General features: G+C 36.9%; 2 protein-coding genes across 7 annotated transcripts; one reads left to right on the forward strand and one right to left on the reverse strand.

Annotated features, from left to right (window-relative positions):
- The first annotated feature begins 374 nt into the window (after positions 1-374).
- On the forward strand, positions 375-7,464 carry LOC140960172 (uncharacterized). Of its 5 annotated transcripts, XM_073418327.1 has the most exons (8): positions 392-547; positions 1,611-1,663; positions 2,064-3,234; positions 4,207-4,267; positions 4,356-4,474; positions 5,947-6,037; positions 6,585-6,632; positions 6,975-7,453. In XM_073418327.1, the coding sequence occupies exons 3-8, from the start codon at positions 2,195-2,197 to the stop codon at positions 7,047-7,049; spliced, it is 1,434 nt and encodes a 477-aa protein (XP_073274428.1). In that variant the 5' UTR covers positions 392-547; positions 1,611-1,663; positions 2,064-2,194; the 3' UTR covers positions 7,050-7,453. The 5 variants fall into 5 exon arrangements, with proteins under 5 accessions (XP_073274430.1, XP_073274426.1, XP_073274427.1 ...); XM_073418329.1 differs by lacking the exon at positions 1,611-1,663 and having other exon boundaries at positions 375-523; positions 5,995-6,037; positions 6,975-7,464; XM_073418325.1 differs by lacking the exon at positions 1,611-1,663 and having other exon boundaries at positions 375-523.
- Positions 7,465-8,154: 690 nt separating this feature from the next.
- On the reverse strand, positions 8,155-12,402 carry LOC140960099 (pathogenesis-related homeodomain protein). Of its 2 annotated transcripts, none has more exons than XM_073418231.1 (10): positions 12,001-12,402; positions 11,287-11,452; positions 10,892-11,015; positions 10,652-10,764; positions 10,212-10,565; positions 9,679-9,897; positions 9,513-9,602; positions 9,298-9,348; positions 8,796-9,023; positions 8,155-8,438 (listed from the first exon to the last, which is right to left on the reverse strand). In XM_073418231.1, the coding sequence occupies exons 1-10, from the start codon at positions 12,237-12,239 to the stop codon at positions 8,166-8,168; spliced, it is 1,857 nt and encodes a 618-aa protein (XP_073274332.1). In that variant the 5' UTR covers positions 12,240-12,402; the 3' UTR covers positions 8,155-8,165. The 2 variants fall into 2 exon arrangements, with proteins under 2 accessions (XP_073274332.1, XP_073274331.1); XM_073418230.1 differs by having other exon boundaries at positions 8,155-8,441.
- Positions 12,403-13,846: the final 1,444 nt, after the last annotated feature.

Raw genomic sequence — 13,846 nt, forward strand, 5'->3', positions numbered from 1 at the left:
GTAAATGATGTATCTGGAAATCGTCGGATAATATTTTTTTAGTGTTGTCATCGCGATCATATTAAATTTCATTTAAAACTGATCCGTAACGAAACAACTTGCTATTTTCGATAAAAGTGATATCCTATTATTAGTAATAATTTTTTAATTGAAGTCAAGTCATGATATTGCATGGTTTGATCAAACTAGTTTGTAAATCCATGTTTTGCATAATCCATGAAAGTACTTGACAAGAAACTATGAACTCTTTTGAAATCTTATTTTAAAATTCAGTGATGATAATAATAAAAAGTTTGTACTTGAAAAAAAGGAAAAGATAGAGATATTTTTTTGGCCTTGGAATAATTTAATTCAATTTTACATCTGCTCGCATATATAAATACCGTTGTATATGGTACACGGCTGCAGCGTTCTCCCCTCTCCCCCATTTGTCCATCATTCTCCAAGAAAGAAAACCCCCAACCCTTTAAAATTTGTTGGAGACAAGAGCCTTCTCATGAACTGTTGCAATGGGGGATTAAAGGTATAAAAGAATTTCAATATTTTGGTACTTTTCTTTCATTCTTCAATTTTGCGTTGTGCTCTCTTTTGGAAATCACGTGGGAGTAGTTTTGAAGTAGTTATTTGTTTGATCCTGGCAGCGTTTTGATTCTTGATTATCTGGTATACTTGAACAGCATGTGCAAAATTCGCGTTAAGGGTGAATTTTTGTTTAATTTGTTTATGATTGCTCGTTTTTGTTATAGAATAGTTGCTTATTTTTGAGAAAGCTAGCAATGTTTTACCGGAAAAACCTAAATGGAAAATGAGATCAGAATTAATCTGTGATTTCTGTGAAAAAAGAAACTGTTTGTGAGATGAATTAATCTGATAACAGATGGGTCACAAGCATTGTTTCATTGCGAGAGTTTCTTGACATTGGTCTGTGATATAATGTAAAAGGAAAATATTGGATTATAAAGATAATCTAGACTAATTTTATGGAAAATGTGTGCAAGAAAAGGGAGATAATATGATCCCCAATAAACCAAAAACTAACTTAGATTTCTTTATCAGGATAATATGTGTTATACAAAGAAATAATTTTGGATCCCATCTTAAATTTGATCTTTCAGTCCAAACTGGATAGATAGGTTTCCGCTTAATCACAGATTTGCATTAGTTAAGAGACAAGTACAACTCATGTTACTGGATCCCTTTGTTCATCTACCTTTGTTTTTTTTGTTAAATTTCATTAAAAGCTATTAGAAACAAGTCAAACAACAGTGGTACATATTAGAATATGTCACACATAATATGTTTAGGAGAAATACATGGGGCTAATCAATGGTTTATTCAACTACATGAAAGAAAATAGAGATATACTGCTCTGAAGGCAGGTCTTTGATGAGAGTTAAGCCAGAGGTATTGTCACCCTAGTAATAAAGATTGGTCGCCGATCGCTTTTCTGTGATTTTTGTGAACCGGATAGGTTTCTTAAAAAATGACCTCTTGTTTATCTCTATGATTCTCTGTGTTAAGATATCTATTGAATTTCCCCTACAAGCTAGAGAGATCTCAAGGCTGGGAGTTCTAGGCCGTTTGCTCTTCTAAATATGACAGGATGCTAGATACTTCAGGGAAAGGGAGGCTGATCAAGGCAATCTTAGGCGGTTTCTCTTGAGTAAACGGCTCTGTTCTTTTTTCTAATACGTCTTTTGTGTTTGTTTTGAAGATATCCAAAGCTTTACATTTTGTTNATATTTTGGTACAATAAATCCACAAGAGGACTAAGGTGTCAATGCAATGAGAAAAAAACAGAAAATAGTGTGTTGCCTTACTAGTTCTTACTAAGGTGAATAGTGTACGATATACTGTTTATGAAGGTACCTTTAACAGGAAGTCATCAAATATAGCATCTTGTATGCACTGTGCTTTAGTCATGATATGATATCTTTAGTACCTGGATGTTATTATTTGACTAATACTTTCTTACCATCTATTCGATAGAACTTGTCCGCTAAAAACCTGCTTATAAATTTTTTTCGGGTGCCTGGTTTTCTAAATTTTTTTTTGTGGTTCAGTTGTGAATGATGATGCAAATTTCCATCTGTTACATGGAAATGGTCAAATTGCATCTTATGCGCCTGTCTTCATGAAACCTGGACTCGCACATGATTAAATTCCCGGGACTAGAAGTTTTGCAAATTGTTCAATGTGTGGAGAGTATAATATCAAAGGCTGTGGAAAACCTTTTCACGTGGGGAGGAAAATTGATTACTGTTCATGTTCCTTAAACTGTGTAGGAAATTGTTTCCAGCAATCCACCTACAGTCCAATGTCCCAAAAATTTGAGCCGTATTTTGTATATCATCGTAGGAAGCAGAATAAGAGCTCTAGTTGCATAATCCAACCAACTTCTGGTGCTAAGTGTAGTGATGGTTGCCGCTCTTCCATCAGTTCTGATGTTGCTCCTGCTGGGCTTCCCCAAGAGAAAATTTCTGAACTAAGGATAGAATCTGCACGGCCTCCTGTTGTGTGTGCAGTTGAATGTAATCAAGATACCACAATAGAATTTAATGAGTGTCCAACTAGGGAACGAGCAAGTTCTGAAGAGGCCTTGATAAGTGATGTGGACATAGCTTTGAATGTCATTTGTGGCAACAATTGTTCATCTTCAAAGTCAAATCTGGAAGTTGGATCGGCTTACTTGAAAATTGATGTGGAGGATGCAGGCGAGTGCTCTTCTTCTGGTGCTTTGGTAACTGAGAAGGTGCCAGATATTTCAGAAAGAGATATATGCATTTCAATTCTAAGAAGTCTGGGACTGCTTGAGAAAGTTTGGACAAGACATAATAAAGCAGATGCTGAAAATACTGGTATCTCTGGCAGCAGATGCTGTTCAAAGACATGCAAAGTCTGTGGGCATTTGGAAACTTCGAAGAACTTGTTAATCTGTGATAATTGTGAAGATGCCTTTCATATTACTTGCTGCGAACCTCGTGCTGCAAGAATACCTGCTGGTGAATGGCTTTGCAACTCTTGCTTGAAAAAGAAGCACAAAATACTGAAGGAGAAATCTTCTGGTAATTTGAATACCAGCACGGAGATTGGAAAAAATGGCATTTCAGCATCAGTAGGTGAACTAGGATCCCTGGAGTTCATGTTCAGAGATACTGAGCCGCATATGTCGAGTGTGCGAATTGGTGATGAATTTCAAGCAAGTGTTCCTGATTGGTCTGGTCCCATTGATGGGTGGGTTCCTAATTTATTTGCAGTCCTTTAAATTGAGTTGGAATATTAATCCTTTGCTAATTTTTCTCTGCATGAAATTTCTGTGTAAGTATCGCGGATGGGATGATCGAATGGATGATGTGAGATTGATAGATAGCCCTGACGTTTTGTATATCTTTCTTAGGCACGTGTGGGTAGTATGTTTTTCAAAATTATAATAACCTCTAAATCTGCTTCTCGATATAAGATAATTATTATTTGGTTAACTTTTAGTGCCCCTCGCCTATATAACACCATTTTCTCATCTGCCCTAGATCATTTGGTGATTCTTCGAAGTCCAACTTTTCTTATCATCCATAGATACAGTGTTTTGGGTTTTTGTAAGGAGTTGTTCTGTACATGTCATAAAAAATAACAGTGTTATCCTGTAATCATACTCAGTTGGAAGAGCATATTATCCCACTGCCGATAATGGTTAGTCACAATACTAAAACCATTGCACCATATTTGTTTTGCAGTTTCTTCCTTGTAAAGCAATATTTGTCTTTATATTTTAGTTTCGGTAGTTTTTTAATGTGCCGTTTCTACCATTGGTACATGTTGAAATTCCATCTCTATTCTTTACGGCTTTATATTTTCACAATATGGAGATATAGGATAGTAGTATAAATCTTAGTTCAGAATAACCAAGTCAAGCGATCTCTATGGCAATAAATTTCATGATGAGTTTATTTTTAATGAAGGTTGCCTGCAGCCTTTGCTCATCTAATTTAGTTTCTCAGTCAGCGATTACTTCTGTATTCATGTCTTGTAATCTTTCCGACTTATATCACGTCCCAGATTTTTTGCACTGCTCCAATTAGTTGGGTTTTCAATTTAATAGGTTCTATTCCTTTTATTTTCATGCCCTTTCCTGCTTTTCAGCTTATGATTAAATTCTTAGACCAACTACTAGCTAACCTTGTGTGTAATTGATGTTCACAAATGCTGCAGTAAATGTGATCTTAATGGTGTCCCGATAGAAATTGATCCTCTTGAAGATGATTGCTCATGGGTAAATTTTTAGAGGATAATGCTTTTGTGTTAAGTTGGCGTCATGTTCAGGATAAGTATTAAATGGTAAATTTCATGATTTTATCCAGGAATGGAAATGGACCCAACCTTTGAAGCTCAGTTCTATTGGCAATTGGCTTCAGTGTCGGGAGATGATTGAAGGCGTTGGACAAGGTGTCGATGGAACCATGTGTGGAAAATGGCGCAGGTAAATACTTCTGATTTCACTTCCGAATTATTATGAGCATAAACTTTGCCTTTTGGATGTTGATGGGGAATTGACAAAATTGTTTTACCTCATTAAATAATCCTCCGAGATGAATCAATAATTGAATCTCTTGGATAGAGAGCAAAAAATTAAGTCATAGGATGTTAGTGGAAGAATCAGGACATTTTATGGGGATAGAAACTTTAATAGAATCAAGCTTTCTCAAATTTTTGATTACAACATTGGGGTGGGGGATTTTTTTTATTTTACATGGGTTGAACCCATGCCTGTCCCTCAAAGAGGAGATGTTTATGCCACTAAGAAACAATTAGCTGTACTGATGACCTAGTTTGCTATCTTTTCTGTGCCTACATGATGGATTGGCCGGCTTCCCCACTACTTAGATTGATCTTGTCCCTCTGTATGCTGTGTGCCGGGTGCGGGCTTCACTCCATTTGAAGAGAGCCTCTTAGTCACCAGTATATTAGAGGGTTGAGAAGGGGGCTATCCGACACACAGCCCAATGCGGCCCCATCTCAACACACTGATACATTGGCAAGGTTGTAAATAGCGGGAGGCGGTGGCGGGGCGGTCGGTGACCGCCTACCGCCTCGGCCGCTGGTGCCTAGGCGGTTGAATTTTTTTAAGTAATTTTTTTTATAGATAATCATGAAATATAATCATTTTTATATAAAATGTGCAATTAAATAATGTTTAAGCACAAAATATAATATCATCTAGATAATGTGCAAACCAAAAAACGGGCGGCGGTGGGCGGATTGTGTGTGGTGGTTGAGAGTTAAGAGTTGAGAATGAAAACCAAAAATAAAATAAAGAAAGTGATGTGTGTTAGGGTTTCAATATTTAAAATAGTTGCCTTTGACTAGGTTTTTAAAATTGTTGACTACAACTTAAAAATCTTGACTGCCTCGCCTGCCTGCTCGCCGCCTCGCCCCGCCTCCCCAACGCCGTATAGCTTGGGCCGCCTAAAACACCCGCCTCATGCATAAGCGGTGCGGTCGAGGGCCGCCTACCGCCTACTCGCCGCCTCGACCGCCATTTAGAACACTGTACATTGGTGACTAATAGACTCTCTTCCTTGGGTGGTGGCATGCTTTCTCAAATTTAATGACGTTTTATAGTCGAGATGTATCCTATATCACATTATCCATCTGGTTTAGTTGTTTAACATTGATATTGTCGTTCAAACAAATTACTTTTATTTGTTGGTGTCAGAAGTGGACTATTTGATCATAGAAACTTATATGTTATGCCTAGGTATGCATATAATTCAAATCAATCTATTCAATATACGATTAACGCAGGCTAATATTGACTTTATCAATGCATCTACCGTGTAAATTCACAACATTATATTCCGAACAGTAAATTATTTTCAAATGTGTGTATGTCTTGTACACACAAACACACACACAAAAGCAAATATTTATCTTCTCTGCTGACACATGCAGGGCCCCTCTTTTTGAAGTTCAAACTGATAATTGGGAATGCTTTTGTAGTATTCATTGGGATCCAGCTCATGCGGATTGTGCTGTACCCCAGGTATTTCTTTTTTCCTTTTGCAGTAACATGGTTCTGTTTCATTCTCCAGAAGGCCTACTTCATTTTCTCTTGAGATGTAAGAATGATGTCTTAAAACACCCAATGGCAAACCAAAATCTCAAAGGAGTATTGGTAACAGAAGGTGCTGCCTTTCAGATTTTATTTATTCCTGCGATAAATGTTCAGAAATTGATCTGTTTTAACATGTTCAAAACTTGGTGGTCTTTTTATATGTAGAAATGAATTCCTTTCATTTCAAGTTTGTGCCCCAAATGTGACAATGAAAATCTGGGATGCTAAAACCAGTGCGGGAGAACAGATGCTAATAGTTATTGTTTTCCATCATTTCCCACACATTTTTAATGCCACCTAAGTGCTTGCAAATGGTGAAGCTCATTCAGTATCATTGTTTTCCTCCGAAGTTAACGTGCGCCCGAAAAATGTTTATTACTTTGGAGATAGTTCATGATGTTTGATTTGCATCTATTTTACACATTTTTAAAGCGGTTTCATTGTGTACTGATATGCTCATCTCTTATGAATTCAGGAGATTGACACAGAAGAAGTCATGAAACAGTTGAAGTACATAGAACTGGTGTGTTAAGTTACCCTTTCATGGCTTGTTACATTTTCTTTATCCCTTTTTGCTAGTACAAATCATGGTTTTGCTCACATTAATAATTTCTGGTGTATTTTGATTCAAGTTTGGTGCTAACTGTACCAGTTCAAATGAACTTCAATTGAACAGTTGCTCTCCTTTATTCCTGATGTGTGATTTGGAATCTTAATCCTACAAACCTCATTTACTACTTCTATTTGCCGTAAAAACCCTTTGATTTCTGGTTTTGGAGAAGAGATCCTGTCAATTACAGTTGCCAAGAAGGCAATAACTTTTCTGTTTTCTAAGTTACTAACATAATCATAACGTGATATGCAGTTGAGACCTCGGCTAGCTGCAAAAAGGCGCAAGTTGAATTGTTCAAAGAGTAATGGTTCTCAGGACCTTTCATGATCGTGACAAGAAACTAAATTCTGGGGAGAAAATGTATTTTACATGCATCTGAACGATAAAAAATCTAAGCTTCATATGATCTCCACTACAACGGGCTGATGCTGTAAATGATATAATTTTTAAGATTGAAAGAGCAATGTTCTGTCTTCTATTTGGGGCTCCATATCATGCTTTGTTATGTTTGTTGGTTTTTAGATATGTCACCAACCTGGTGCAGCCCTATTTTAATCTTCCCAACCCCCACCCTCCTTTTTTAATTACCTACGCGCACTCATTTCTTCACGACGGTGACAAAGGAGGGGAGTTCCAGAGTTAAATTATGAGGCAACATAAGTGCCAAAGCCATGGTCTAGGTTGTCATCGTAAAAGAGTGTTCTGTTTTCTCCACAAGTTCAATGCAGGCGATTGGACCTTAATGTTACCTGGTGTTGCATTAGAACTAGTTGAATTATGAGTGATATTCGTGATTGACACAAAACAAAAGGGGGAAAAAACTCAAATTTATGCTAGAAATCAGAAGTGATCTTTTAGTTCAAGTTCGAGATTTTTTGAATGATTTGATTACAAGCCCCATTTTTTAAATATCATTAAGTTATTTAGCTCGGCCTGGAGTTTTGATACCATGTCGGAAATACCCTCAATTTTTGTGTCATACATGTTAACATAATCTCGACTTCGACTCATGTTTTACCTTATGGGCGGTAAGGCTCATTTGAGGCAATGTTTTCATCGGTTGGAGATCCACCGGGTTCATTGGTTATTTAGCCATAGCAGGCAAGTCGAATTTAACATGGGAAAACACACTGTCATATGTCAATATCTCAAGAACCAAATAACCATCACCTATAGACTAAATAAAGGTAGCTATTTATACAAATCTTTTTTCTTTTCTTTTCCTGTTTCCCCCATTTCACGATGATAGCATCAATTACAAGGGAAACTTATTGCTCATTGTTTGTTTGAAGTAACCGCAAAACTTGGTCATCTTACTATACCTGACCTATGTATACATACACCAAAAAAGGCATTCTATTTCTCTAATTGCAGAGAGGTAAGGTTAAAGTAAGAAGCAAGAAATTATAAATCAAAGGAGATATTAGCAAGATAAACAAAATGTCACCTTTTCTCCCTTACTTCAGCTACAGGTATGTAAATAACAGATGAATCACTTGAAGTAGTTGCATTGGTTTTGCTAAACATTTGGCATGGAAATTGAAGTAAAGATTGCCGGAGTTTCTCCACTCTGTTCTTAATTTGACAGAGTCTTTCCATGTTAGCTTCTGCTTCTAGCAAATCAACCCTATTCTTGCTGTTCAGTCTCTTCTTAGCCTGTTTTGCTTTCTCCCTTAGATGTTTTAGGCTCTCATCATCACCAAAATCTACTGGTATCTTCTGATCGCATGAAATAAAGTTCAGTACACAAAACGAAGATAAATATGCATTCATATAATTATTTTAGAAAGATCAAAGAATACCAAAGAACGGCTTCACACAAATCTTATATCATGTCAATAATGCATATATGCTAATTTTCTTCAATTTATTGAATCCCGACAGGCAAATGTAACACAAACAAAGCATTGTATTTTATGGTTTTACGAAGTTTAAACAAGGATGGAATGCAGAAGTCAATGGGCAAATCAAGCCCTGCTGGCAATGCTCAGGAAAATAAAGAGTTATTATTCTAGAACATATTTGATGAAAGCCAGCATAAAGTAAGAGCGAAAAGTTAATGCAACATATTACCTTTCTCATGTCTGGTGATTTCAACGACCATTTCCTCTTCTTTTTCATTAAAGAATCGGTCAGCAAGTAGTTGTTCCTTCTTCTAGTATATTTTTTAAAAGTCTTAATAGTTTGTGATGTCAGGTTATCCTCTGGTGCCATTTGATCAGCATTTTCATCCGACGCAGTTTCAAACAGAGTTTTCTTTTGAATGGAACCGGCATCCCCAGACAGTTTAGATATTTCTGCCTGCTATGTTTGATTGTTAACAAACTCAACTTCAAACTTAATGAGAACTGTGCACACTGAGTAATGCATCAATGATGCAATGCAAATTAGGGAATATATGAGATATTAAAGGTTTTCAAAAGAAATGAACTGTTGTACAAGGTCTTAATGGACTGGACTGCAAAGGCATACTGCTATGGACATGAAGATTTCAAATGAAAGAAGTCATGAAAAAATAACGGAAGATAACAGAACATGAAATGTTTAAAGCAAATTCAATCAGGAACTGCCTTGCCTTTCTGACTTTTAGTGCCATGTAGCGCGCATTCTTGAACCATTTATTGACCTACAAATGGTAAAATAAAAATGCCATCTAAGCTTGTGGGGAAATCTTGCTCAACAAAAATGGTCTAATTGCTTATGATTTCTGTTTCCAAATGAAGAGTCAACGAGTAGGCTCTTCTTATCCTAACACTAATAAGACAAACGTAGGCTTAACCATATGGTCACCTTCTCAAATTCTAGGCCTAGCTGCTTGGAAAGACCCTCTCTTACAGCTCTGACAGGAAGTTCATTCTCGGCGAATACGAGTCGAAGCTTCTGCAACAACACATTAGAAACAGAATTGGCACATCATTTGAATAGTGAGGACAAGATTAAAATCAATGTATGATACCTCGACGGCATTATGTGGGAGTCTGAAAATGGATCTTTTACCCTTCTTGCCTGATGGGGTCTCTTTCACATCTTCTAAAATGTTTTCATTGGTTTCTCCTAGAGTCATGAGGGTGCTTGCAGCATCAGCCTCCTTTCGTTTCCGCTTTCCTTTTGTGGGACCCCAGTCTTCATCTTCACTAATTTGTTCATTTTCAAGAGCATTATTTCCAAACATTTCCTAAAGACAGGAAATTCAACTATGTGAAAACACATTCAAGCAAAGAATTAGGAGCCCTCCTGGGGATACCAAGTGTTTGGATGGGGAGGACCTACGACCCAAAGCCATCAAGTCAAGAAAGTTCGATCAATAGTTATTCATGTGTATAGGAATTACTTCGCACCAAGTGCCTTCACGGCTGTTATGTGATTCAAAAAGAAAATTATACCTTGATATAAAAACTTGTGAAAAATGGCTTATTCGATGTTTTAGGTGCTGGAACATGTTATTTTTCTCATTGCAAAGAAAATGTTAAATAAATTTTAAATCCTCACATCATATAATTTTGTATAGTCTACAGCTGCTCGCTGTCTGGGACGGCATAAAATTTCACCAGCGTTAATCTCATCTGAGTCTAGTCCGTTTAACTCAAGAGAATCATCCTTTGTATCTTCATATCTTCCAGGGGAAAGAAGTGCTTCATCCTCAAGCGACCCAAGAAAGCTGGAATTATATCCAGAATCATCATCATCAGACCCAGATATACTATCACCATAACAGTATTCAATCCTTTCCGGATTTTCTGGATCATAGTCATCGTCTTCAGAGTCATCCGATGGCCATTCTTCTTCATGACATACAACAGAATTTCCACCATCAGGTAATGCAGCTTCTTCTTTGAACACGTCCTGTTATGATTCAAATGATCCTATCCCATCAAATTATGAACTGGAATCATGAAAATGAATTTCATCTCTTTTTTCAAACAACCAACCTGCCAATTACTGTCCATAGAAAAGTTGGTACCAAGGTGAGCATTTGTGGCTTCCAATATTTCCATCTTACTCTCACAAAATTTGCAAAACCATCCTTCATCTTCTGGAGGAACTGAAAATTCAATAACTTCATTACACGAGTACACAAAAGAACATTGAATGATTCCAGATGTGTGATGTTCCTCAAAGGGGGGACTTGATCCCCACTAAAATGATAAAATAAGGGTAAACAGGCTCACTATTTTCAGTTGACAAAGGAGGATCAAGACATTTTTGGTGAAAAGCACGATCGCATGTCCCATCACAAAGTATAATGTCGTTGTCTGGTAGAGCTTCTCGCAACTCGCATTTGGAACATATTATCTGAATTTGAAACAAGAATATTGAATTCCTAATTTTAACTGAAGAATAAATAAAATAGCTTCATTCTGACCATCATATTATTAAAAAGAAGCCAATTTCAAGGAACACTAGCATGATATTTCTCTTCAAATGATATTTAGAGCTATAGATGGTAAACCACTAATCAAAGTCATGTTTGCACTATTCCGATTAGCTTGTCAATGCATGGGTAGTTGAAAATCAAACACTAGACGAAACCCCCTTACAAATTACACACAGGAAAAAAACTTACATGTTCATGATGAACTGATCCATCAGGAGCAACTTTTGAATTATTAATGCATCCAACAGAACTAAGCAAATCCAACTGATGAATAACTTCACGTATTCCCAGCTTGCATTTCAATATTTGCTTCTTGGCTCTTTGTAATTCCGTTTCTGGTTTAATCTTCTCACGGCTGGAGAAAAATGTCCACTCATTTTAAAAGTGTGCAAATCATGATGTTTCACGAACTAGGAGTAACTTATACTCCACAGTTTGTCATAATATTGCCTTAGAGGTTAACTAATACAGCAAACACCAAACATTTTCGAAGAGATAAGAAATTTTAAAGTTAGAGATTGAACTTTGTAGAAAAACCGTACACTGTATTCTCTATATACACCTATGGTAACTCAAAATAATTCATTCTAGGCTGGACATAAAAATTGTCGGGTAACAGAATCACCAAGAGGCTGAAATGCTGCCCTTCACACGCATTTTATGATGACTATTCAAGTTTCATTTTACAAAAATATTCATGTGCCTCCTATCTACCACGTCAAATGCCTAGTGTACACACCAAATGCAACAACTTTGATGAACATTTTATGTAGATTGGTTAGCCTCCTTTAAGATGACATGCTTTATTGTGATAAAATGCATCGAAAGCACAAAAACAATCGAGGAGTAGAATCTGCAAGTAGGCATTTTCTCAAAAGATCACAGGACACAGGATTTTTATACCTCTGACCTTTCCAACCTTCTGCAGAATAAGCATCAATAAGATTCTGCTCCAGCTTAATCTTTATTAAGAGGTATCTCGTCCTCCTCTGCAATCGAGAAGCTTCGTCAAGCCCCAAATGATTATTTCCCTTCTTCCCATTCCTCCCTCGCTTAAATTTTTGAGACCTTGCGTCTTTATTATCTGACTTAACACTCTCTTTTCTTCTAAATGTTGCAATTTTAACTTTCAGATCACTCATGGAAGGTCGCTTCTTGGAGGATTTGGCCTTATACACAGTTGTTTTACCAAAAAAAACTTCTTCTTGACACTCCCATTCACATTTTCTTCACTTAAGCTGTTAGGGCTGTGTTGCGCCCGTCGGGGGTGGACGGACCTGTTTTGCGACCATCTAAGTTGAAATTTTTGTTAAAAACCATAGGTCAGATCACGGGTTCAGACGGCCCACTTCGGGGCGGGTTTAGACAGATTTACGGTGATATAATACTTTTTTTTTTTGTGAAAATTGTGATTTTTTTTTATATTGATTGATTACTTCATATAAAATGTACATAAAATTAATAATTAGTATATATATTATAAATATTTGTTTATGAAATAAAAATTTTAATTAATTACAATGTTTTATTTTTAGTTTTTATTTATGATCAGTCCTACTAACTCGCAACTTGCGTTGATTTGGGTAGGAGACGTCAAGATGGTGGGTCGGACCGTAAAATGACGGGTTTTGGGCGGGTTAGCCCTGAAAAATCATTCAACACTAAACATAAAGTTTGTATAGACAGTAAACTCAAGAGGTTCACTTAAAATTTCAAGTCCAATATAAAGTCGTATGTTCTAAAAGACCCAAGAGGCCCATTCAAGTGGAGGTGAAGGAATTAGGAGGAGAGATGAAGGAAATCAGTTCATTCTTATTAGTTGTGGTTGCACTAGCAATGCTAGAAGATTACAGAGATATCTCCGAGGATTGATTATCTGTTTTCGGTTTTTCTTAACTTGAATCAAAAGAAACCTCTTATTATTCTCAATAAGATGGATTGGTAACAAATCGTTTATTCTTATGTAACAATCTAATTAGTTCTACGGGTGAAAAAACAAACATTAGACAGTCCGTTTTCTGAAACCAACACCTTTGATGATATTTGATGTACAATAATTTCTATATTTATGATGAATTTATGTGAACACAACCAAGATAAGGAGAGTTGTGAACTTTTGGAAGATAGCAAACACATTTGTGGCTTCATCACCGTGATAAATGAGGGGGTTTGCCTATGGTAATGCAAGCAATTAACGCTAGCAGCACCCACTGAATATGTGCTTCACATTGGACCAGAGGACGATGTTAGCCAAGCAAGACAAGTTCTAAGCTTAGAATGCAAGTTGGCTAGAAAGCGATAGCTCAGAAATGGGCTAGTAGGCGCTACCCTGAAGGGCTGGCTAAAATAAGCTACTCCAAAAGATTAGTTTGAAAACACTACCCTAAATGGTTGTTCAGTAGACACTAAACCAAGAAGTTGTCCAAAAGACGCCAGCTCGAGGGGGTAGTCTAAAAAGCAATACACCGCATCACTATGCAAGGAGTTGGCTTAACGTAGGACTCCGGTAATATCATCATGTCACTACCCAAAGGAGTTAGATATAAAATACACCGTTGGAAAAGCCGTCACAGTTCAACTCCTGAAGGTGACGAAAATCAACACCGTCGGAAAAGCCATCGCGGTTCCACTTCCAGAAGTGAGGAAAATCAGCACCGAATGAAAGGCTTGCTGTTCCACTTCCAGAAGACAGGAAAATTAGCACTACCAGAAAAGCCGTCGCAATTCCACTCCCAGAAGTTAGGAAATC

Source organism: Primulina huaijiensis, chromosome 15 (genome assembly GCF_012295235.1).
Source record: "Primulina huaijiensis isolate GDHJ02 chromosome 15, ASM1229523v2, whole genome shotgun sequence".
NCBI classification, from domain to species: Eukaryota; Viridiplantae; Streptophyta; class Magnoliopsida; order Lamiales; family Gesneriaceae; genus Primulina; species Primulina huaijiensis.

Excerpts from the sequence above, each read along its gene's own strand:
- LOC140960172 (XM_073418325.1), top strand. The coding sequence starts at position 2,195 with ATGTGTGGAGAGTATAATATCAAAGGCTGTGGAAAACCTTTTCACGTG. Across the intron at positions 6,038-6,584 it reads CGGATTGTGCTGTACCCCAG|GAGATTGACACAGAAGAAGT; the intron begins GTATTTCTTTTT and ends TTATGAATTCAG. Across the intron at positions 6,633-6,974 it reads AGTTGAAGTACATAGAACTG|TTGAGACCTCGGCTAGCTGC; the intron begins GTGTGTTAAGTT and ends CGTGATATGCAG.
- LOC140960099 (XM_073418230.1), bottom strand. The coding sequence starts at position 12,239 with ATGAGTGATCTGAAAGTTAAAATTGCAACATTTAGAAGAAAAGAGAGT. Across the intron at positions 11,453-12,000 it reads GAAGGTTGGAAAGGTCAGAG|CCGTGAGAAGATTAAACCAG; the intron begins GTATAAAAATCC and ends ATTTTTCTCCAG. Across the intron at positions 9,603-9,678 it reads TCCCACATAATGCCGTCGAG|AAGCTTCGACTCGTATTCGC; the intron begins GTATCATACATT and ends GTGTTGTTGCAG.